Raw genomic sequence first — 23,933 nt, 5'->3', positions numbered from 1 at the left:
GAACACCCACACCAGCTTGTCCTCCTGCCTACCATACTTAGTTAGCCCTCTGCTTAGGGGACTGTCTGCTCCTAGGAAGGAAGTGCCCACATGCCTTTCAGGATTCTACTAGAATAGAATGAGCCCAATGCTCATGCACTGGCATGAACTTGATGCTTTTCCACTGGCTTCTGCAGAGTCCCGTCTGCTGGGTTTGTGCAGCAGTGAGCCCTCCAGGCTCCACAAAGTCAGCCACATGGAGGTTGTCTGCCAGATATCCACTCACTGTCGCCTCTGATATAAGAAAAGTGCCACTGCAGTACAGTGTATTCTAGCATGGAATAGTTTCTGGATAAACTGATGATCATCTTGAGTTCCTAAGGAAAGAACTGACAAGCTCTGAACTTCTACAATAAAGGAAAAATGTTATGTTGTAAGAACTACCGTGCCTTGACCTCATGCTCTGTGCAGGTGAAGTTCAGATGATTGGCTTGTACAATAGCAGCTCCGTAGTTACAAGCTCTCTTGTTTAGATGGATTAACTGTTCCATGGGAATAAAAGGTCTCTGCATGCTGCCTCTAAAACCAGAGGCATTGGGGGACAAGATAAGCAACAGCTGAGTTGGCTCCAGAAGCACTGTTGCTATGCTTGCATGTTTGCACGATACTGTCCAGCATGTCCAGTTCAGATTCATTCCTTTGGACATACAGAAGCAGAGATGTGTCATCCATGCCTTAAAAGTCAGTGAAGCTGCACAGTTCAGAGTGATGTTATACTGGAGATCTCTGCTACCAGCAGTGTCACCACCAACCTGTCTTCTTCCCTCCATTTCACATCTGTGTGCTTTTCTTACCTCAATTATTGTGGTCTAGATGACTATTCAGTGGTCTTTGTTGTTATTGTTGTTGCTTTTTTCTTTGTTTAGTTTCTCTCCTTATAATATTTCTCATTTCCCCAGGATAAGTAAGCACAGGTTTAATGTCACTCCAGCACAGTATCTGTCAATAGGAGGAGAACACTTCATATCATTCAACTTAATATGAGCAGGTCATTGAACTCCTGAGTAGGGACCAATGAGCTATCGTCTTCCTGCTCTGGTACATGTTCTTTAGTCATCATTTATATATAACTTACACTCCCGTGAAAACATCTAGAGTTTGCAGTTCTGACACATGGGAGTTCTTACCCCTGCTCAGATTCTGAGGGCTGCACACACTGTTGGAGTTTTTCAGGTGGTTAAAGGAGAAGATGGGTCAGAAACACATTTCGTACCTTGAAGCAGTAGCAGGGAAGAAAAAAACTCCAGTATTACAAAAAATTACTTGTACAGGGGATTAGTCTGTATGATTAAGATCAATTCTGGCTGTAAAACTTATGAGCATTTTCAAAATTGCCCTTAGACTTGAACAATTGCAACTGTGGTTCTCTCTTGGGGTGGTTTCCCTCCCAAGACATTTTTTTCCTGAGCTTTGTTGTAGAAAAGGTCATGAAAGGAAGAATAGCTGCTGGTTTTGAAGTCCATTTATTAAGGGTGTTATGGGATCCTTCTGGTTCTGCTGCATCAATTAACTAAATAGCCTCAAATCCCAGAGCTGCAGGAGTCTAAGTCAATGCTGAAAAGTAAACAACACTGCTTTAGCAGGCCAGAACTAGTGCTTTGAGAGAACATAAGGCTGCTCCTACCACTTGAAAATGAGATTTTTTTATGCAGTTTTATGTGACGCCTGCTCCTACAGTTTTAAGCTCAGCCATGTTAGACTGAGCTCCAGTTGATAACCCACAGAAAATACCTTATCTTAATATGCAAGAGTGGTGGAAATGTAGCAACATTCAGATGGTGAAGTTTCAGAGCTGCTTAAAACCCCTTCACGTTTAGAAAGCTTTAAAAATTCAATTTAGTGATCACAGAAGGCTTAAAATGTTAGTGTCCTACAGCAAAGGCTTTTAACTATTCTGACATTACGTTTATGTGTCTGATTTTAAGTATGTTAAAGAATTTTTGATGCTGAAAATGTGTTATGCAACATCGTCCTTAACACAAGGAATGCTCGTCCCTACACAATGATATTGGGAGTTAAAAACCAATCTGAAGCCAGGGCTACAAGCAGATATTCCTTCTCTGGTGGTCATATTGAGTGTAAAAGCTGCACTGGTACGTGTGATGTTGCTTTTGTTTCAGGGCTTTTGTGCTGGCAGTTGGCACGAGTAAATATTGTTTCATGGCTCAGCAGGTCTCCACATGTCATTTTTCAGCTGTTTATCCCATTGGATAATGTAATTGTAGGATACAGCGTTACCGTGATGGACTGGCAGAGGAAGACTGATGAGAGAAAAGTGTTGGTTCAGTCAAGGATGAAGAGCAGGATCTGGAGCTTTGATTTCAGTGCAGGTCATTTTAGTGAAACAGTTGCTGCACTTGGTGTTGGGCCTGCCCTGGGGGAATTGATGGTCTCACAGTCCCTGGCTGATAACTGTCTGGAAAACAAATCCAGTATTAAACTGTCTTTTGTTCCTAAAACTCTGGTTCTGGTAGGAGATAATGGTGGCTGAGAGGTCATGATGTTCTTTTGCAGGTTGAGCTGGGCTTTTTATTTCAGATTTATTCAGGTCTGCCTGCTTTGTTCTGACAGGAGCCCCATACCAGCCTGAGTGCTACAATGGTTCATAACAGCAGTCCAATTTTTCCATTGGATTATCTAATTTTCAGATGCAGAAAGAGATAGGAAGGAGGCAGGGAGGGAAGTGCTATCAAGAAAAATCTCTTTCATACAGAATGAACACAGATACAGATATCTTCAGTAATATCTTCATGGTGCATTATCTCTCATTGTCTCTTTGAACGTGCTCAGTTGTTATCAAGACATTTCTGTGGAAATTTCCAGCCTAATAATGTGCAATAATGAACCTTTGCAAGGTACTGCAACGTGTTAGACCCTGATTCAGCAAAGCAGGGAAGTGTGTATGTACACATAGGTTTGCCCATTTCATTCAATCAAGGCTTTGTGATCTGTGGATCTAAAGCAATTTCTAGCCCTATAAACAATAATACTGTAGCTTCATTGTCTGCCATTTATGGGAGAAAAACAAAAACACAGCAGCTTGAGAGTCAGCATGACTAGAAAGATGCAGTAATTCAAGCTGTTAAGATTTATGGTTATTGCCAGTGGAGGATATTAAAGTAATTCACTGAATTCACTGACATGATATACAACAAGGCTTGTGATAATTTTCCTCAAAAATAAAAATTGAAGGGCAAGAGAATAAGGGATGCTTTGCGTTTGTGTGTTCCATTAGAAATTAAAAGCTCAGTATTTCTGATTTTATGTTTTCTTGGCACTTAGTCTGGTGGGTTTTGATAAGCCCTTCCCAGCTGCTAACTCCCATGTTGCTGCTCATTCTTCAAAACAGCTACGAGCAGCACAGCAGCTGAGTGCCAGAAGGTGATGTGTGTTAGAGCTGTGTTAAACAAAAGCCCTGATTTTCTTGGAAGTCACTTTTGTAATGTTAGGATGCCTACAAAATCCCTTGGTGCTTTGCCAGTAATTAGAACTAAACTTTAACTGCTGTGCAGAAATGGTGAGGCTTTTGGTTTGTTTGTTTTTGTTGGTTTTTTTTTAGTGACGTTTTTGTTATTGTTGTTTTGTTTGTTTGATTGTGGGGTTTTTTTGTATTATTGATATCTTTTGAAGCAAAATATTTTAGCCTCCTGGGCACCTTTCTATAGAGAATGAAAGTAGCAAGCTCAAGTAGCCCTAAGAATTGCTACTTTTATTGTTGATTTAATTGTGTAATTGGAGAATCTGCCAGTTGGAGTGTTTCAGAAAAGTTAACAGAATACCTGACTTCCATGGGGACGTTGGGATATAAATGTTACACCTTCCTGAGCTAGAAACAGTTGAGTGCAGGAATCTGTACTGTAGCTGAGAAGCAAAGGATATCCTTTCCAGGTTTCAGGCACTGAAAGGGAGTTTTGCTAACTGTTTTTCTTTTGACCAATGCCTTCACTACAAACGCTGCTGACTATGAACATGAAAGATGTCCTGTGGTGTCTGATGAAGTCCAACGTACCCAGTGAGACATGTCCCACCCTGTCAGATCTCTGTCACTCTGCTGTCAGTGACGTTGTGCTGTGTTAGCCACTGCCTCATCAAATATGACACGAGACAACCACAGGGTATGGCAGACTTGAAACAAAGCTCCCAGGCCTCTCCAAGGACTTCAGGCAGGAAGCTGGTGTTTTGCCACCAGGCTGGCAGGTGCCCACGTGGCTACTTGGGACACACATGATGCCTGTAGCAGAGAAGCTGCCTTTTAGTGCACACACTTCCAGCTGCCACACTCGACCGGGCACCAGCACCGAGAGCTTCAGAGGAAGACTCCTTCAGCTTCAGCTCTGGGACACCAAGGAAGGATGGCAGGAAGAATAGTGACCCTGGAAATGTCATGATTTCTACCATGGATTTGAGGGGAAAGAGGAAAGGTTTTCATTTAGTCTCTGATTTAAACAGCAGGCTGGTCAGGAGCGACAAAGAGCATCAGTAATTGCTCCTCCCGCCATTTGTGAAGGTACCACCTGTAAGTCTCTGTATGTACCATTGGTAGAAGGAAGCTGTTGTTGCACTGCAGTAAATATTGGGGGTTTGATAGCTCCTTCTTCAGTATTCAGAGTATTCAGTGTTACAGGCTGGAGAGGAGCCTTTGCAGATCACTTCAAAGGGGAAGTTGAGATCAGCTGGTCTTGGCTCTCTAGTATGCTCCAGATTTTAATGTTTTAGGGTTATTAGCAGGAGACTCCCAGCAGGTGATCTCCTTGACTTTGGATTTCATCTCCACAGTTGTTTTTATGCTGTCTGATTTTTTTCTTTTTTTTTTGACCTCGCTAGTCATGTTTTCAAGGGGGGTCATGGAATTGAGATCTTGTAGGAGGTTTCATGGCTTTTTTTTTTTAACTGTTTTAATAACTTGGCCATCTTTTAATACAAGTTTATCTTTGGGCCATGTAGAAGCAGAGGCTGTAGAAGCTGTGTTTGAGGTACATGAGTTCAGCATTATGCTGAAGACTAAAGACTCTGGGCAGCTCAGGGAGCCCTGTCAGACTCAGACATCAGGCACTGCTAGGAACAGGAAGCTATTAGGCCAATCCTAAACTAACAGTAGCTGTAAGATGAGGTCCCAGAGCTCAGTTCATGATGATTTCATTTTAACTAGTGCTCAGACTCTTACCCTTGTGTGCAACTATTCTGCAGGAAAAGCTCCTTGTAGTCATTTGGCATCTGATCCAATGTTCATATAAGTCAGCAGAAAGTTTCATTCTGCTGATGCCAATGGAATTTTGATTCAGTGCCGTTTCTAGCACTGATTAACTCATCCTGGTTGTCAAACCTAGTAGATGCTTTAGATGGCAAAGGGTATATAATAACTGGAAAAAAACTACACACCCTAATTTAAAGTAACTGTCACAGCTACCATCTCCTGGTATGTGTGAATACAACTGAAATTAAGTAACCTTGTGCAAAGTAGTAACAGAGGCAAAGTGACATAAAAAAAATGGTGCGTTTAAACCCATGGACACTCGAGACTTCCCTTTAGTGGAAATAGTTCATATTTGAGGTTTTCTCTTTCTTTCTTTCTTCTGAGCAGCTATGACTTCACAGTTTGAACATGTGGTGTAGTGCTGGCTTCTGAATCCCAGGCTGATCTGGACTTGTCTCCTCAGTGCTTTTGACAAAGTTGCCTAAGCTAACCACATCTCACTGGCTTGGATGTAAAAATGAGGGATGACAGGCTGAAGATTTTAACTCTCTCTGTGCCTCTGCCTCTTGGCACTAGCTTTTTCTTTTCAGAACAGGAAAACAAAGGCTTTTTTTCACCTTTAAACTGTGGAGCAGCGGGAGCCTGGTCAGTACACCACCAGCCTGTTTTTCAGAGTTTCTACCCACAAGGTTGGCCTTTGGATCTAGTTCCACATTGTTCAATCCCACGTAGTGTGTTTTCCTTCTGGCTAGTTTGAGCTCTACCAGCAGCCAAGACATGCAGCATGGCCATGTGTCCCCATATTTATTCTAACTGACCTTTCTGCCACTGAAATTAATAAGCTCAGACAGCCTCAGACCTTCCTCTTTCCCCCAAAGCAGAATTCTTTTACATTAAAAGGAGTGCATATTTGCAGTGCATTTTACCATGTGTTTAGTGTATTAGTGTTCCTCATATCGTATATGATTTGTCAGTCTAGAAATTGATTTTTCCATAGAAACTGGTAATGGAGCATGGGACCAACTGCATTGGAAGTCCCACAGAGTAGCAAAAGGACATGTTACACTGGTAGTGTAGTTTCAGCCTACTTGCAAAATGGGGAAGCCCCACAGGAACAGTGGCTAAGATGACATCTGGCATCTCAGAGCCCATCAAGTGGGCCTATGAAACCTGACCTTTAGAGGGGAAAGGAACCCCGATAACTCACCTCAAGAGAGGGAGAAGCCCATTAATCCTCTCTGTGAGCCAGGCAAAGCATCTGCTGGAAAGCCATGAAGCTCCTATTGTGAGTGGGGGGGGAAGAGTTGGGGAGAAGTAGCCTTTCTCCATGCCATGGAGAAAAGTAGCAAGTTCCCATTTAAAGGTAACTGTCTCATGAACTCTGTGTTAGGGAATGTTTTGATTGTCTGGAGCTTAATGGTGGTGGTGACAGGGTTGAGTGTTTATGCATAAGAATCAGAGGTAAGGCCAACAAGGCAGATATCCTGGTGGGAGTCTGATATAGACCATCCAACCAGGGTGAAGAGGCAGATAAAACATCCTGTGAGCAGCTGGGAGAAGTCTCACAATCACTGGCCCTTGTTCTCATGGGGGACTTCAACTCCCCAGATGTCTGCTGGAAGTACAGCACAGCAGAGAGGGAACAGTTTAGGAGGTTCCTGGAGTGTGTGGAAGAGAACTTCCTGACCCAGCTGGTGAGGGAACCAACCAGGGAAGGCTCCTTCTGGACCTGGTGTTTGTGAACAGAGAAGGACTGGGGGGTGATGTGATGGTCAGAGTTTGTCTTGGGCACAGCGATCCAAAAATGATAGTTTTTGGTTCTTGGAGAAGGAGAGCGGTCAGCAGAACTGCCACATCGGCCTTCTGAAGGGCAGATTAGGAGACTGGTTGAGAGAGTCTCTCAGGAGTCAGTCCTGAAGGGCACAGGAGTACAGGAAGGCTGGATGTTTTTCAAGAAGAAAATCTTTAAGGTGCAGGAGCAGGCCATCCCTGTGTGCCAAAAGATGAACCAGCAGGGAAGAAGACTGGCCTGTCTGAACTGAAGAAAAAAAAAGGGGGGGGGGGAGAGTTTATGACCTTTGGAAGAATAGGCAGGCCACTCAGGAGGACTACAAGGGTGTTGTGAGGTTATGCAGGGCAAAAATGAGAAGGGCCAAAGTCCATCTAGAACTTTATCTTACTCCTTATGTAAAAGACAGTAAAAAATATCTCTATAAATAGCAACAAAAGAAGGGCTAAGGAAAATCTCCACCTTTTATTGAATCTGGGCAAAACATAGTAGGAAAGGATGAGGAAAAGGCTGAGGTACTTACTGCCTTCTTTGCCTCAGTCTTTAATAGTAAGACCAGTTGTTCTCTGGGTACTCAGCCTCCTAAACTGGAAGAGAGGGATGGGGAGCAGAACGAAGCTCCCATAATCCAAGGGGAAATGATCATCAACCTCCTACAGCACTTAGACACACACATGTCTGTTGGGCTAGATGAGATTCACCCAAGAGTACTGAGGGAGCTGGTGGAAGCACTCAATGAGCACTTGAATTGACATTCATGAGAAGCGTGCTTTTTTCCAAGGCTAGAGGATTTTTCACATAAGCCAAAGGGGAAAAAAAAGCTTAACAGGATTTTTCCTATTTCATGTCTGGGCATGTGTGGGATATTCACATTTACTAACTGCTGATGTTCATTCTAGATGGGATACACTCCTTTGCACGTTGGCTGCCACTACGGAAACATAAAAATTGTTAACTTCCTTCTGCAACATTCTGCAAAAGTCAATGCCAAAACGAAGGTGAGTGTCCCGGCTCTGTCTCGCTCGCTCTGTGAGGGGCTGCCTGTGTGCTGTGCCCCCACTGCAGCCTTTCCTTTTCCCTTTCTGTGCCTGCAGAACGGGTACACGCCGCTGCACCAGGCAGCGCAGCAGGGGCACACCCACATAATCAACGTCCTGCTCCAGCACGGCGCGGCACCCAACGAGCTCACTGTGGTAAGTGCACGGGGGCTCACAGGGGCCACTCTCCCCTCGCTCTCCTCATGTGTGTTTGAGCAAGGGAATTGTGGGAAAGAAAAGTTCGTGTGGTGGGAGAGGAAAAGAGCAGAGGAAGCCTATTCCAGTCGCCCCCGCATCCTCTTTGCCATCATCTCTTCCAGAACTAGAACAGCAAACATCTGGAAATCTCTTCATTTTCATCCCATTTCTGCAAAGAGTTAAAAACTTAGTTTTATATCCTACTACCCAAAAATATATTCATTTCAATCACCAACGTGCAAACTTTCATTTTTCTTTTATTTACATTCTTCTACTGTTAGTTAGCAGGTTCTACCCTTTTCCTTGCTAACATTCAACTTTTGTTATAAATGTTTCAATTGCTAGAATGGAAACACTGCCCTCGCCATTGCTAAGCGACTTGGCTACATTTCAGTTGTTGACACATTGAAGGTGGTGACAGAAGAGACCATGACTACAATTGTAAGTACAACTTAGCTCAGTAGTGAATGGAAGAATTTTTTCAAAGCCAGGGTATTCAGCTTTGTTTAGTTACATGACTGCTGAGATTCCAGTCATCTATTTCCTTTTAGCAGTATAAAGTATGTATTAAATCAAATATGAGCCATATATTTTTAAGGTAATAGACACTATGAGGATGAATACAGAAAGAGTGCCAGCTGAGCAGGAAATGGACAGTGTAAAGGACTGGTCATAACTGCAATGTTTCTTCACAGATCTTGTTGTTTAGGGAACAAGTTTGTAGTTGAAAAGACATTCCTACAAGACTTGTGTAAATAGAAGCTGCTGCTGCCTTTTGAGAGCATTTCCCAAGGGATGATGGCTTGTATTTGGCCTCAGAGAACCTATTCCACTATAAAAAGTGGTTGGGGTTTACTTAAAAGCACCTCATTCCATAGTTTCTGGCATCTTCCACAAGCTGGTGAAAGGCTTTCTTCTGCAAGCAGCCACAGTCAGCCCCTGCATTCCCAAATATCCATTCCCTCACATGGACATGAACTCCAGCTTGTCCATCGTGCCTCTCAGGAAGTGTTACCCAGGACACACTGAAGAGACTATGAATGGTCAAATATTACCTGCTGTCAGAAAAATTCACAGAATCCAAAATACTTCTCAGAAAGATCTTTTGTTCACTGATGTTTTGCCAAATTGCTCTTTTAAGAGAAGAGTTTTGTGAGGTGAGGCACCTCCATGCACTACCAGCATAATAAAGCCCAAACTGTGTCTGAAGAACATAAGTTCAAAACATTGGCTCCAAATTTGCTTTTTCCTTTCTGCAACTATTTTTTTCTGACTTTAAAAAAAAAAAGATAAATATGCACATGCATGTATTTTTAGGCATATGGGAGATGGAAAACAATTATTGTGTGTGTTTCATGTTTTGTCATCAGCCATTTGTGTGGTCTGTCTGTGCAAGCAGGTGGTTGCAATATGATGAGCATTTGGGATGACAGGAGGATTTTAGTTCTGTTACTGCATGTACCTTTTCTTCCTGTGATTTTTCTAGTTGTGGTCTATAATTAAGTAGTTTACAGAAAATCCACCACATAGAAGACAAATTTCAGAACAATAAAATATAAAGGAACATGCCAGAAAATAAACATGATTTTTTTTTTTTTATTTCTCTCTACGTTTTCTCAAGAACATATTTCTCTCTAGAAAGATTCCAGAACAGTTTTCCACAACCTGATAAATTTGATGGAGAATTATACAGGACGGCAAAACTCAAATGAAAACCACACCTTTATGCTAAAAATCCCAATATCACGAAGTTCTTCTTAGCTTGTAAAATCAAGAAGCTGGAAGAGTTTGTTCTGCATTTGATGCAGAACAATAATCATTTATGTTCTGTAGATGAAGTGTAGAGAGATGATGGGTCAGGCTGTGAATTGTGCCAGAGGAAATTGCTGAAAGGCCTGTACAACCCCTGATACCCACCCTCCAGAGAAACCCAGAAATAATTTCCATTAAAATCACAATATGCTGCTTATCAGTGTGTAATTTTGAGTCTTTGGAAGTCTAGACATGAAATCTGATTTACAACTGAGGGTCTTAAAAACTTCAGTTCAACTGCTGAGACTTATATTTTGAGGCTCCCAAAACAACTCCCAAAGCTAAATGTAATGAAACCAGGGATGAACATAATTTTGCTACAATTTAAATATCAATTAAAAAAAAAGTCTTGTGATTTTGCTAGTTTAACAGCAATGTGCTAAAAAGCTTTGTAAGTAATTCCCACAAAATGAATTGTGTGAGGCTTTTTCTAAGTTTTGTAATGTTTGAGCATGCAGGAGCTCTTCTGCCTGTATCAAGTAATGGCAGTAGCCCAAGAAACATGAAATGCTGAATAAGTATTCATAAGGCCAGAGAAAAAGTGAAATCTTTTAAAATACATGAAAATGGGAAGGCTGTTTTGCCCTCCTGAACTTGTTAATGATTTCTTATTTGTATATGAAGGATGAGAAGGTGATTAAAAAAAAATATAAAACCCCTATAAAGATGAGAGTGGATTTGGTGTGGGGTGGGATTTTGTTTGGGGTTGGTTTTTTGGTTTGGTTTGGTTGGTTTTCTTTTTAATCCCACTGCACTCCTTGAATGGTAACTCTGCAGGGTCTCTTGTGGGACCTAAAACTTTATCAGTGCTTGTTGTGCTGTAGCTCAGCTGGAAAGTAAAATGTGCATGTGTATATCATTCATGTGATATAGGTATTCTAGGAACAGATTTCAGGCATTCATAACATTTTTTTTTCTGCCTTTTTTTTTTTATATTGGTCTTTGAATCTGTATCAATATAAACATTGGGATGAAAATCATCCAACCACTTCTGAGTGTCTTTCATGCACAAATCCCTTAAGGGATATCATTTAGCCTGCATGTGGTTACAATTGTTCTCATTTGTGGGAAAAACACACAATTCATGCTGAGGCACCTCTGAAAAAAATTCACAGAGATTCAGCCTGCTCCCAAACTGCAGAATTCTTCTAATGTCAAAGGAGAAATACTTCCCTCAGAAATTTTAGTTTTAATAGAGATTACATATTCCTGCTCAAGATTTAGATGACTACTTAAAGAGTTCTGATTAAACCCCTTAACATGAAACTCTTTTCAGTATATTTGATTCTTCTTTTGATGTAATTTTTCGGACTTCAGCTCATACTTTTTCTGCTATGAAAATATGAACACAGTTCAAAATACAAATATAATATTGCCTATTTCTCTAGTCTTTTTAATGTATAGTTCAATTAAAAAGTATCTTTAAAAAGGAAAATTAATAAGAAGCTCTGAAGTCTTTTTTTGCTAACTGCAGTTAAAAATATGTCCTACCTGGCACTTAATCTTTAAAATAACTTAAAATAATAGAATTTTAAGAAAAATTATACCTGTACCCTGAAATGCCTTTCTTCTTCTTTTACAGACTGTTACAGAAAAGCACAAGTTGAATGTACCTGAAACCATGAATGAAGTTCTGGATATGTCTGATGATGAAGGTATTAAAAATGTTAAGAAAAATTTATTCAGTCTTTTGTTGTTATAAGAAATATCCATTTAAAAAACAAAACAAAACAAACAATACACAGTGTTAGTTGAATATGGTCATTTCACATTTGTTATTGTTTTGATTGTTTTGTTGACACATTGATAGTCTATGCTTTTATTTAATTATTTTGTTTATTTAAATCATGCAGTTCGTAAAGCCAATGCCCCTGAAATACTCAGTGATGCTGAATATTTGTCAGATGTTGAAGAAGGTATTTGTGCATTTTTGTATTGCACTGATATTTAACTTAAGCTTCTTCCTTCTATTTCATCTGTCTGAAAATTAATCCTTTCAGATAATTTTCTTATTATCCAACTAACAATAACTTCTGCTTTACAATTAAGAATGCTTTCAAAAATTCTTTGAGCTACTACTGATAATCATCTAACTTTTTCTGAATTTCTTACCATTTTTAAATCAAATTATCTTCACTTTCCTGGAATAATCATTTTGCTGCTGCTTCTATAAAGTTAACTGAATTTTAACTGAAAAATTAATTACTGGACAAAAGGGTCAAATATCAAAACACTTCAGAAGAAAAACAGTGTAAGTAAATGGCAGAAAAGATTAAGTTGTTGTTTTTTAATTCTGATGCAAATTCAGAATTGATTTTCAGGTTGATTTACATTGATAGGGGACCCTTGGCCCAGAAAGAAGTATTTTCAGGGGTGTTTATGTTAAGTTTTGTTTTGGTTGTTTGGTTATTTTCTTTTAAAGAATTTTTTGGTCCTGACATTCAGTAAAAACACATCAGATGACTTTTGCTCTGGATTAAGGGGGTGCTGCATTGGACTCACCTGTAGGTGTTTGTTGGTACTAAGTAAAGTACCTTGTAGCTGAAATGGTGCCTGTACCATCCTGCACATGAAATCTGTGTGTGACAATGAACCCCTCTGTTTGCAGTGCCCCTAAATAAGCTCCTGAGCTGTATGCACCAACAGCCTGCCTGACCCAGCTCCCTCCTGTGTGCTGGGCAGCTCTGACGTGGTTTCAGTGGTCCCCAAGTATTTAAAACTCCTTTGGCAACTTCTTCCCTGCCCTCTACCAACACCTCCTGTTAGGTCAGACCTCCCCCTGGGCTGGATGTGCAGAAGTCTGTACAAATTTCATAAGGAACTGAAGGTTTCCAGAGGCCACGGTGGGAGTTCCCAGGTGACAGGTCAGAAACAGGGAAGTCTTGAGTTGCTGAAGAGGACAATAGTGTCCTGAAGGTATTCTTGTGAGTTCTGATTCACTTGCTTTAGAGCTGCAGGTTTTTCTTTTCTGTTAGGAAAACAAATGACTGTGTTCAATTTTCTTGTGCTTCTTTAGTCAGTCTCTCTTTCTTCATCCCTATTGATGTAGTTACTTTTAATTTTTATAGCACTGAAGCAGCAAGGTGTAAAAGATATTCAGCTAAGTTCTTTGTGTGCAGCTCTTGTTTAATTCATGCACTGAGGCTTTTGGTTTGTTCTCCGTCTGTCATTGTGTTCCCATTGCTGCAGTTCCAAATGGGTGGTGTTCCTACTGGACACCTGTGTTTTCCAAATAGCTCAGCCTATTGTCGTGCTCAAAATACTGTATTGTTTTAACTGACATGAGCACTGATGCATAGTAGTGTTAGCTAACAGAGCAGTAACTATTGCTGTGTCCCACTGCACAGCATGCAGTGAAGTACGGATGAGAAACACCCCATAAGGAATCTGAGTGTTGGAACCAAAGAAGCAATTGTGTCTTTTAACGTACAGGATCATTTTTAAGGCCAAATCTGTGGAAGGTTTTTCTAGTCACTAGCTCTTAGTTTAACAAAAACCAAACCAAACCAACAATTAAAAATGCAGGCAATACAATTGATTCTGTGCCTAGAGACTGTATTCTGCACCCATGTTGTTGTTAGGGTTGAGGGTGTGTATATATAAACAGTCCTGCAATGCATCCTTGTGTCTAAACTGGAGAAACATGGATTTGATGGACTGAAAGCTCTGTGGATAAGGAATTGGCTGGATGGTGGCACTCAGAGTTGAGGCTGAAGGCTCAGTGTCCGAGTGGAGACCAGTGACAGTGACAAGTCCTCAGGGGTCAGTATTGGGACTGGTGTCATTTAACATCTTTGTTGGTGACATGGACAGTGGGATCAGTGCACCCTCACCAAGCTGTGTGGTGTGGTTGACATGCTGGAGGGAAGGGATGCCATCCAGAGGGACCTGGACAGGCCTGAGAGGGGAGACTGTGCAGACCTCATGAAATTCAACAAGGCCAAGTGCAACGTCCTGCTAGATCAAGGAAATCCCAAGCACAGATACAGGCTGGGAGGAGAAGGGATTGAGAGCAACCCTGAGGAGAAGGACTTGAGGGTGTTGATCAATGAGAAGCTCAACATGACCCCAGCAATGTGCACTTGCAGCACAGAAACCAGACGTGTCCCAGGCTGCATCAAAAGCAGTGTGGGCAGCAGGTTGAGGGAGGGCATTCTGCCCCTCTACTCTGCTCTCATGAGACCCCACCTGGAGTTCTGCGTCCAGCTCTGGGTTGCCAGTGTGAGAAGGACATGGTCTGTCAGAGCAGGCCAGAGGAGGCCAGAAAGATGATCACCTTTCCTGTGAAGCCAGGCTGAGGGAGTTGGGGTTATTTATCCTGGAGAAGAGAAAGTTCCAGGTAGACCTTAGAACACCTTCCAGTACCTAAACAGGACATACAAAAAAGCTGGAGAGGGACTTTTTACATGGGCATGTAGTGACAGGACATGGGGGAATGTCTTAAAGCTGAACAGGGTGGGTTTAGATTCTATATTAGGAAGAAGTTCTTCACTATGAGGGTGGTGAGGCACTGTAACAGTTTCCTGGCAAAACTGTGGATTGCCCATTCCTGGAAGTGTTCAAGGTTGGGATGGGGCTTTGAGCAACCTGGTCTAGTGGAAGGTGTCCGTGTCCATGGCGGTGGAGTTAGAAGGAGATAATCTTTAAGACCTCTTCCAATCCAGGCCATTCTATGATGTTGTGATAACAGGGTCTTTTTCAAACTTAACAATGAAAGGGAGCTCTCAAATCAGATAAGAGGTATTTTATTAGTCTGTGCTGAAGCATTCCAGTGTGCAAGGCATGCGAGGAATTACAGGCTTTGAGGTGATAACCTGTCCCTTTCCTGACTTGCGTATCTGTAAAGACAATACAGTGACGCCCATTCCCACAACTTCTCAGTGGTGATGGGGTATTTATACACAGTGCCTCCACTTACACCAGTCAGAATAAATATGTTCAAGATGGTAAGGCACTCTGACAAATGTCATAGCCAGGGAGCTAATTTCCAAGTGAGAGAAAGGCACAATTTTAGCAAACAAATCTAAGCTCTCCCTCACTTGGCCAGCGTTCATGTCATCAGCCAAAATGCTTCAGTGAGAGAAACTTGCCGAATGGCTTCTCAATGTGCCACAACCCTCAAGGTTTCTCTCCTAAGAGAAACTGAAGACTTGGAAAGTAGAGGCTCAAAGACAAATGTCAGAAAGCTGTTTCCTTGTATTTTATGTCTTGCTGTGCCTGCTAAATAAGTATTTACATGGGAATTGTGTAATTTATCCTCCCTGCTGAGGACAGTTTGGTTTGCAGTCAAACTGGTTGAGAGGAGAGATCTTTCATTCTTTTTCCTAGATGACTGGCAAATCTGCCCAAGTGTTAAGTGTTGGGAAACTGCTACCCCACAAAAAAGAAATGGTGTTTTTTTGAAATATGTGAACATGATTTGGGCAGGGAGGGGGGAAATGAAGGCTTATCTTCATATATAGCAGAAAGTTTGTAGAAGAACATAGAGCAATTCTGATGCACACCAAACATGTGCTATGCTTTTATTGTTAAAGAGATACCAAATAAAACAAATGTGAAAGCCAAGACTGGAAGAACTAGGCCTTTCCTCTTACCATCTCCAGATGTGAGCTCACACCCTGTGCAGCTGGGAGCCCCAGTGGTGTGCCTGTGGCCACGGGGCTGGTGGGGAGCCAGGGATCAGCCATGCTAAAGCATAACTCCAGTTGTCTGCGAGAGGCCTGGAAGGAATCCCTTCCTCTGCAGTGCTTGCTCAGCCTCTTAGCTTCCCTCTGGGCGGCTGCAAGAGCTTTAATCTCCTGGAGGAAGCTGGAGCCCTGCTGTGACTGCCACAACCCAGAGATGAGCTCTGTCACAACAGCCCTCCCTAAAGCTGCCACTGCTGTCTCAGAGGCAAAGGGACAGCAAGCAATGGAAGCCGATGCATAGAGAAGTGAGATTGTGTGAGCAGTGAAGGGCAAAACCAATCCAATCCATAAACCCGATTAGGTATTGAGAATTTAGACAGTCAATATCAAGAAACAGTTATTGTTGAGCTTGTAGTTTCTGTGATTTGGTCTTCAGTAGATAACAAACTTCTGGGTGTAAATCAGGACACTGTTTTAAACCCATTTAATGGAGATTCTTCTCTCAGTGGGAAGAAGTATCATGCTAATCAGTTCCCTGGAAGATTAAACAGATGTCCTAACAGAACATGAATGCACGCTGCCTGATCCCTGAGTAGGTGCTAAGATACAGCAATTTAAATGCCTTTAAGACAGGTCAGGACATCCCCATGTATGAAAATCTGTTATTGGTCGTTTTAGGAGGGGTTGATTTATTATGTTTTTAAGTTTGGAGTTTTCAGAGTTTCTTTGGCTCCATAAAATTTCACAGGTTCATAAAAGTTTCAGTGGTTTAGTACTGGCTTTTCTCCACACTTCTGTGAAACCAAAACCTTGGCTACAACTTGAAGTGTTCTCTTCCCTGTGGCTGTACCTCTTTTGTCACCAGACAGCTCTGGATAGACTGTGATGAGGGAGTGGCAAAAGCTTCAGGTACCTTTAGCACAGCCAATGACAACCGTCCATTTGGATCCCAGGCTATGATTAAATTTTGTTTGGTACTTTTCCCAAGCCACATGATGCCTTCTCTCTCTTGCCAGAGAGCCTGTATTTCTCACTGGCCTCTAAAAAGAACACCTGCCCTGCACTCCTGCTACTCCCAGCTGTAGGAGACATGCTGACAGACCAGAAAAATAGGGAAAATGTGGGATGAGAAAGGTGATGAGAGGTTCTTGGAGAGAAAAGAGTAAAGAAAATAGAATTCTCTATCCCAGAAAATAAAAACAAACTCCATGAGGGATAGGCTAGAATATAAAAAGTAATGGGTGGCATAGTGAGCAGTAATCCTTGCTAACTCTCCATAAGTCTAAGAAGAGAGGGCATCAGGGAAACCAACAAGAGGCAGGTCAAGCTTAAAAGGGCTGCTCCTCCTGCAACAGGTAGACTTTTATGACTCCTTGCACAGGTCCATGGTGCAGTGAACACAAGCAGTTTACACAAGTTCAAAGTGTAACTGGAGGAATTTAAAAAAGGGAAAAAAGAAAAAAAGCTGTTCATGACTATACAAACCTCTTTCAGGTTTAGAAAATGTGTGCTCAAATCAGTGCCAGCTAGGAAAAAAATGTCCCAAAGGACTTCCAATGGTTTATATTCCTATATTCTTCTGTGAAGTGTGGCTGCTGTCAGAGACAGGGTACACTAGAAATGCTGGGCCCTTGCTTTGACCTACTGCCACTATTCTTTCCTGGATTTTGAGCTGTTTCCTATACTTGTGATAGCTGTGTTTGCCCACTGTTAGCAGAAACATGATCTTTCTTCAACATGTAATGTATTGTGAAGGGAAGGATGGCAATTGAAGCAAAGCAATGCAGTGTTCTTTGGTGGTTTTTCATCAGTGCCTCACTTTCGGGCATTTCTCTATCGTTCGTGTTCAAAGATGAGTTTTTGTCTTCACTTTTCCGTGGGACCTCTCTCTGCAGCAACACGGTGTGCTGTGAGCAAACACTGTGTTCACTGTTACCTGAAGCACAGAGGATTAGGCTGTGGCACCTAATTAAACAGAGTGGGATTGCTGAAACGTGCACCACCCACTTTGCTCCAGCCTCCCACGATCACAAAACAATGTCTGGAATTCTTTGAAATTACCACTCCTAGATGCAGTTTTTCCTTTGATGAGAGCATTTCATCAGAGTAATCCTGCTCTGGCTGGATTAGCTGCAGAGTGGGATAACATCTAATTTATTTTGCACCTCAGCTGCAATATTTCTTTTTTTACCATTCTCCACCTTGCCTTTGACAAACGACGTTCCTAAAGAAAATGCCACCTTTCTTCCTTACAGCGCTTGTCCTCAGGTGCTGTTAGGGCAGAAGTTCCCAAATTTACTGAATCAGCTTAAAGTTGCCCAGATCTCCCTCCCTGGGCCACCTCCTCGCCTCCCAGGCTTCAGTCCGTTTTCCTCAAGCTCCTGAGTTTTCCCGCTGGAGACAAGCACCCCGCACAGGAGGGCGGGCAGGGAGGGATGGTCTCACGCCGGTGGCACCCCGGGGCAGCGGAGGGGCCGGGGGTGGGCGCGGGGGAGGTGCCGGCCCCGGGCCGGGGGGGCGGCCGGGGGGGCGGAGGCAGCGCCCTTCCCGCAGCCCCGCGCTCCCTCGCTGAGCCCCGGCATCAAGTTACAGAAAAACTACACCCTCGCAGCACCCCTATTTACATACAAATAACTGGAGTGCCTGCATTTATGTCACCATTCAAGAGGCTTGCCAAGGGAGGCTGTAATCCAATCAGCAGAAGCTTTAAAGGGATGTCTGCAGAGTGATTAAAAGGGGATTTTTGTTTTTTGTTTTTTGGTTTTTTTAACTGTAGTCATTATTTTTCATTTTGTTTCATATTTGCAAAGAACTTTTAATCTGAGTTGAGAGGACAAAGATGCACATGTCCTAAAATACATACGAAGAGATCAAGATGTTAAGAAGATCTCAGTTGTTGTGTGGAAAGCGAATATGACCCACAGGGATTAGTTTGCTTGTGCTGGTTTGGAGATTAAGTCTAAATCACTGCTTAAGGACTAATAGGACTAATAGGAATTCTTGGAAACACCAGGGAAAAAAAATCTTATAGACCAGACTGGTGAAAATGGCTTTCCAAAACAGTAAGACTTTTTTAAAGTTTCACTTGATGTATGATGTTTCTGTTTCGGGTTTTTGAATGCTTTTTGGGTATTATGAACATTTTAGCTTTTAAACTGTTACTTAAAATACTGGTTGTTGCTGGGCTGGAGGAGAAAGTTGGTCTGTTTGTTTGCCGTTTGCAAAGCAGTAGCTGAAGGGGTATTTTTAGACTTGATTGTTAGTTTAAAACCAGAGCTCGCCTGTGGTTTCCTGAGTTTAGTGAATGGAAACTAGTCTAAACTCCTTGAATGAAAGCGGGAAACGGGAGTCTGGGGTTGGGAGTCACTTACCTTCGGGAATGCGCTGTTAAACTTCTCTGTTGTGCAACTTTTACACACCTAAAACGCGTTCACAACAAAGGAGGAGAGTGAATGTCTGCAAGCAGTGAGTTTACAGGGAGCGTTCGCTCCTCTGTGCTGTTGAGGGAACAGGGGGGTAAAAAAAAAAATCCAACAACCGCAAAAGGCATATTTTGGACTTGCTCTGTCAACGCAGGAATGTAGGTTTGCATGATGTAATGGCATGCAAATGCTCCCCGCCGGGCAGCTGCTCCGTTAACCCTTTGCGGCGCCTGCCCGCCTCTGCCAACATTTAACTTCCCTTCCTCTTGTTTTTTTCTAAACCGACTAACGATCTCTTTCCCTGTGGATGGATGGCCGCGTCCCACATGCTCCCGGCGGTTCCAGACGGGGTCCCGCCCGCCCGGGGGGCTCGGCCGGGGCTCCGCGGGCCCAGCTTTGTTCTGCGCCGCGGGGATGGGGATGGGCCGCATCGCCCTCGCCCTCCCCGGCTGCTGCCGGGGCGGAGAACGGGCTGCCGGAAGCACTGAGCTTCAGAAAATCAACCTGGGAGCGGGAAGAGGTTCTGAAAACAAAACAGAACAAAACAAAAAACCAACAACCGAACTAATAAAAAAATGCTAGTGACAAAAATCCCTTTCTTCCATTCAAACTTAACAAAAGTTACTGAGAAATACCCAAGGTGGAAGGCGGGCCTCTTTTTTCACTCAACCTCTATTCCAGCTTGCTGCACTTTTCCGTACTGGTGGGCTAACAGGCTGTCTCTCACAGCCGTCGCTTGGTTTGGTTTTGTTTGTTGGATTGATGTTTTTGTTTTTACTTCCCACGTGGAACTATCTAACTTTATTTTGTTAGCTCGGGCATTTTTGATAAGGAAAGCAAAAGCGTGTGTAATGATGCAAAGTACAGAAGAAGCCTTTAGCTTGCTGAAACGATTGGGCAAAAGTCATCCCTCGTATAACTTTATTGGATTTCCATCAAGGTGGAGTTCTGCTTCTTTCATTTGCCCCCCAATAAAATTATTTTCTCAGGCCCATTCAGAGGGTAGATAATTAACATACTACGTGGAAAGAGCCTTAGGGAAAGTGGGGGTGACTGGATTGATTCCTTATTGGCGTGCAGAGAAGGGCGTTATGACTTGCTAAGCGCACAAACATTTACAATACGCGTAGCTCCTGATTTCAGCCTGACTTCTGTACCGGCAGGTGAGGATGCAATGACAGGCGATACGGACAAATACCTCGGACCCCAGGATCTGAAAGAGCTGGGAGATGACTCTTTGCCTGCTGAAGGATACATGGGCTTCAGCCTGGGCGCCCGCTCCGCCAGGTATTGTGTTTGCCGTTTCTCATGTTCGCGCGTCACCACAGCTACAAGTTTCTACAAACCAAGCGCGCTCTTTCACCCAACACTGGAGCCTCTTTTGAAACGAAGTAGAGGGGGTGTACTTCCTTTGAAGCATATGTTCATTGCAGTTTTGTTTCATATTCTTTATTCATGTTGGCTTCTTATGGCAGTGGTACGGAAAACTTAACTATTCACTTTTTCTGGTCTCTGTTCTTGCTCTGAACATCTCCCAGTCACCTCTTTTGCAACTGGTCTAGAGACTGATCCAGAGCAGACAGCAAAACCAGGTTTCTTTTCAGTGCTGCTGGGTCAGACTGATACTTACAGTAGAGGTGTCCTTAATAGGCTAATTTTGCTGAATAATGTAAACACCAGAAAAACTGAATGATAATCATTTTGCTGTTTTGGTGCTTTTATTTCTTTAAAGGTGCTAGTAAGTAATCCAACCAAGAGAGACAATATTAAAGAAAAATTGCTCCTCTTCCCCCCCCCCCCAAAAAAATCAGGTTTATCCTAAATTTGTTGCAGGGTTTAATTTGACAGGGAATGGACTACGTGTTACAAAAAAACAGGACAAAGTTTCTGTGAACCTGCTAAAACATTGTAAACCTGATATGATGTCTGACTAATGTTAATTCCAGTTCAAGTGTTTCTAGATTGACGTTTTAGATTTCGTATTTGAATGTTGCTAAACCCTGCAGTGTGTGTTGCTCAAAACAATTAAAGCTGTATGAGCAGGGATTACTTCCATAGTTGTGGATTTGCAGTGTAGTTACTGACAGTTGAATTGTACTGAAGCTAATAATTAAACCTCGTAAGATGGAGCCCTGAGGACTTTTTCCTATGCTGTAGTTTAAAGATCTGTTTTAAAAACTGAGTTCATTGGCTAACAGCAAATGGCAGCTCCCATAAAGTAAAGCTTAGATGTCTAGCCTTCAGTCTTGTTTGCTATGGTCGCATTAGAAATGCAAGCATGCAGTGCAGATTTGCTCTTTAGTAGTCCCCAGCCATGTTTTGCTTGACTTACAATTTTTAGGGAAGTTCATAAGTATTTATGTGATACATACATTCATGAGAAATGCCAAAATGCATTTAAATAGTCCATTAGGTAGAAAATCAGCAAAACAAATCTGAAGGAAGAATCTTGTGTCATAGCAAATTGAATTAACAAAGCTGACGTGCTGCTTTTAAAGAGGAGCCGGCGTTAGCAAGGTCATCACGCTGCACTCTCGGCTGTGGTCATTGCTGAAGCACGGCAGTGATGGTGGAGAGGGAGGTGCTCTGTGTGCAGAGCCGGGCACTGATTTACCTGACACCTCTGACTCATTACAGCCCTCTTCCTGCACGGAACTGAGTGCTCCCTGTGCAGGTGGCAGGGCAGAGTTTCAGAGTCAAGATCTGTTAGTTAGATCTGAGGGTTCAACCCCACGTTTTCTTTGAGAGAAACCCAATATTCCCATGCTTCTGATTTTAGCAGTGCCATTACTATTTGTTGCTGTGTAGCTCATTTTTTTGCATTGCACATGTTATGCTCAGAGGAGACAAATACAGTGGTTTTCCTGTGAAGTATTTTATTTAGCAAAAAAAAAGTATTCTGTGGATGTATCTTACTGCTGATTCTGAGTGTAACATTAAGAAATGAACACATTAAATATATTAGCCATCCAGCCATAACATCTTGCTTTTCCTGTCTGATTCTTTGCTTTCTATTTCTCCTGTTTCTTTTCCACTGTAAATTGCTTTAGTCCAAAAGTCAGGTAAGAAGGCATGGCATCGTGTTACATCTTTCTCATCTTTCTTCTGCTGCCATTGCTTATTTTCATTTTATTCAGCATTAGAAAGTGACATGCTTTTATTTTTGGGAGTAGGGGGTGGATTCAGCCTTAGAGAATATCCCTCTGTTATAACAAATGTAACTTAATTTCTTTATGCCCTTTATCATGTAAAAGTCTGCTTAACATATGCCTACAGTGTGTAATTAAGATCCCAGTTCTGCTTCCAGCACAAGGAGGAACGTGTGCTAAGGGACTAGAAAAATTCAGTTAGCAACTACTAAATGCATGAAACACGTTGTAGAGTTTTGAGTCTGAAAAGTGTTGCTAGTTCAAAAGTGTAATATGTTGTTGGATGTTGCTTTGTATTAATTCACATTTTTTACTACTTTATTTTTTGTCACGTAGCAAGCATGTCTAGGCCTGCAGCATGTTTTTAGCACATACCATAATGTACCTTCCAGGGTTAAATATAACACACTCCTACGTTGATTTAATTGCAACACATTCAGAGTGATCTTAGTTATTTCTAAATAGTTCACCATGAACAAAATAACCCCCAAAACATCAGAATCTGGATTTAATAATCAATAAGCTAATTTTTCGTTCATTTCAAAATTATTACCCTTTCTTTCTAACTAAAGGAATAACTGGGGTGTTTTTAACAATGTCAAAAGTGGTTCAGCCACAAAGAAGATGACAACATATAAAGCTTTCTCTTAGTTAAACCTGCTTCAGCAAGCTGAGCTTTTATGGGCGGGTGCTGTAACCTACCCACAGCTACCCTGGGACCTGCCCTCATGGGTCTCCTTCCAGGATTAGGGCATGAAGATATTTATCAAAGTTCATCTACATACTTGAATACACTTTTCTAGATCTATTCTAAAGCCACAGCATTACTGCCAAAGCAGTAAACATCTGTTGAGATTTTGCTTATGTATATTGTAGGGAAGGGGATATTTAACTATAGTCAAATACTTTTTATTCCATTTTCCCCCTTGTATTTATTTCAGAGATTATGTATATTTTGCCATCTTGTGCTATCCCTGGAAGTTGCATGTATTAATTTTTTTTATTTTTATTTTCTGTTCATCTCATTGTCACCCGCACTTTCTATGATAAATGGTAAATACAACAGCCTCCGCTCCTTCAGTTCGGATAGGTCCTACACGCTGAACAGGAGTTCTTATGCCCGGGACAGCATGATGATTGAAGAGCTGCTGGTACCAGCAAAGGACCAGGTATGTGCTGTGTTTCTGCCACCATGTAGTTGGGCTTCATATTTACACGGGGTGAGTGTTCAGCCCTCTGTGCCTCCAGAGACTATCCCTGCTCTCTCAGCCATTGAAAAGGGGGAAGAAGGGAGCTGTGAGAAAGAAACTGTGGGGGTTACCACTTTGTGGTTTTGATCCTGCACGGGACAGGTGATGGGGTCCCAAACCAAATGAGTCTTTTAAGGGACCATTTATGTTTCTTAGAATGGGGTTGATCATTTGCTGAAGTCACTGGGAGCATGTGTGACCTAATGCTACGTGTGTCTTTAGAGTGCTTTGATAAGCTGGGAGCAACGTGTTTTACACTGAGCAACCTTTGTACCATGTAGACTGGGAATTACTATTGCCTATTCTGTCCACATGGAGGGGATTCCAATTCCTGTCCTTGTTTTTCCACCCTTGGGAACAATTTGGCCTTGCAAAGATTAAGTTGTTATACACTGGTCAGTTTATGTATCTTTCAA

At 42.2% G+C, this 23,933-nt stretch overlaps 1 protein-coding gene across 7 annotated transcripts in view; it reads left to right on the top strand.

Moving 5' to 3' along the window:
* Positions 1-23,933, top strand: part of ANK3 (ankyrin 3) — a 209,230-nt gene that overhangs the window by 114,974 nt on the left and 70,323 nt on the right. For 4 of the 7 annotated variants that reach the window (XM_032695158.1, XM_032695157.1, XM_032695156.1 and 1 more), the window contains exons 20-27: positions 7,922-8,020; positions 8,117-8,215; positions 8,603-8,698; positions 11,652-11,724; positions 11,923-11,985; positions 20,282-20,405; positions 22,169-22,180; positions 23,334-23,436. In XM_032695158.1, the coding sequence (XP_032551049.1) occupies positions 7,922-8,020; positions 8,117-8,215; positions 8,603-8,698; positions 11,652-11,724; positions 11,923-11,985; positions 20,282-20,405; positions 22,169-22,180; positions 23,334-23,436 (669 nt within the window). The remainder of the gene's footprint in view (positions 1-7,921; positions 8,021-8,116; positions 8,216-8,602; positions 8,699-11,651; positions 11,725-11,922; positions 11,986-20,281; positions 20,406-22,168; positions 22,181-23,333; positions 23,437-23,933) is intronic. The other 3 variants (XM_032695161.1, XM_032695159.1, XM_032695160.1) reach the window with 1 other exon arrangement.

This window comes from Chiroxiphia lanceolata, chromosome 8 (genome assembly GCF_009829145.1).
Source record: "Chiroxiphia lanceolata isolate bChiLan1 chromosome 8, bChiLan1.pri, whole genome shotgun sequence".
Classification (NCBI taxonomy): domain Eukaryota; kingdom Metazoa; phylum Chordata; class Aves; order Passeriformes; family Pipridae; genus Chiroxiphia; species Chiroxiphia lanceolata.
Note: the sequence above shows the minus strand (reverse complement) of the source record. Positions and strands in the feature narration are given on the sequence as shown.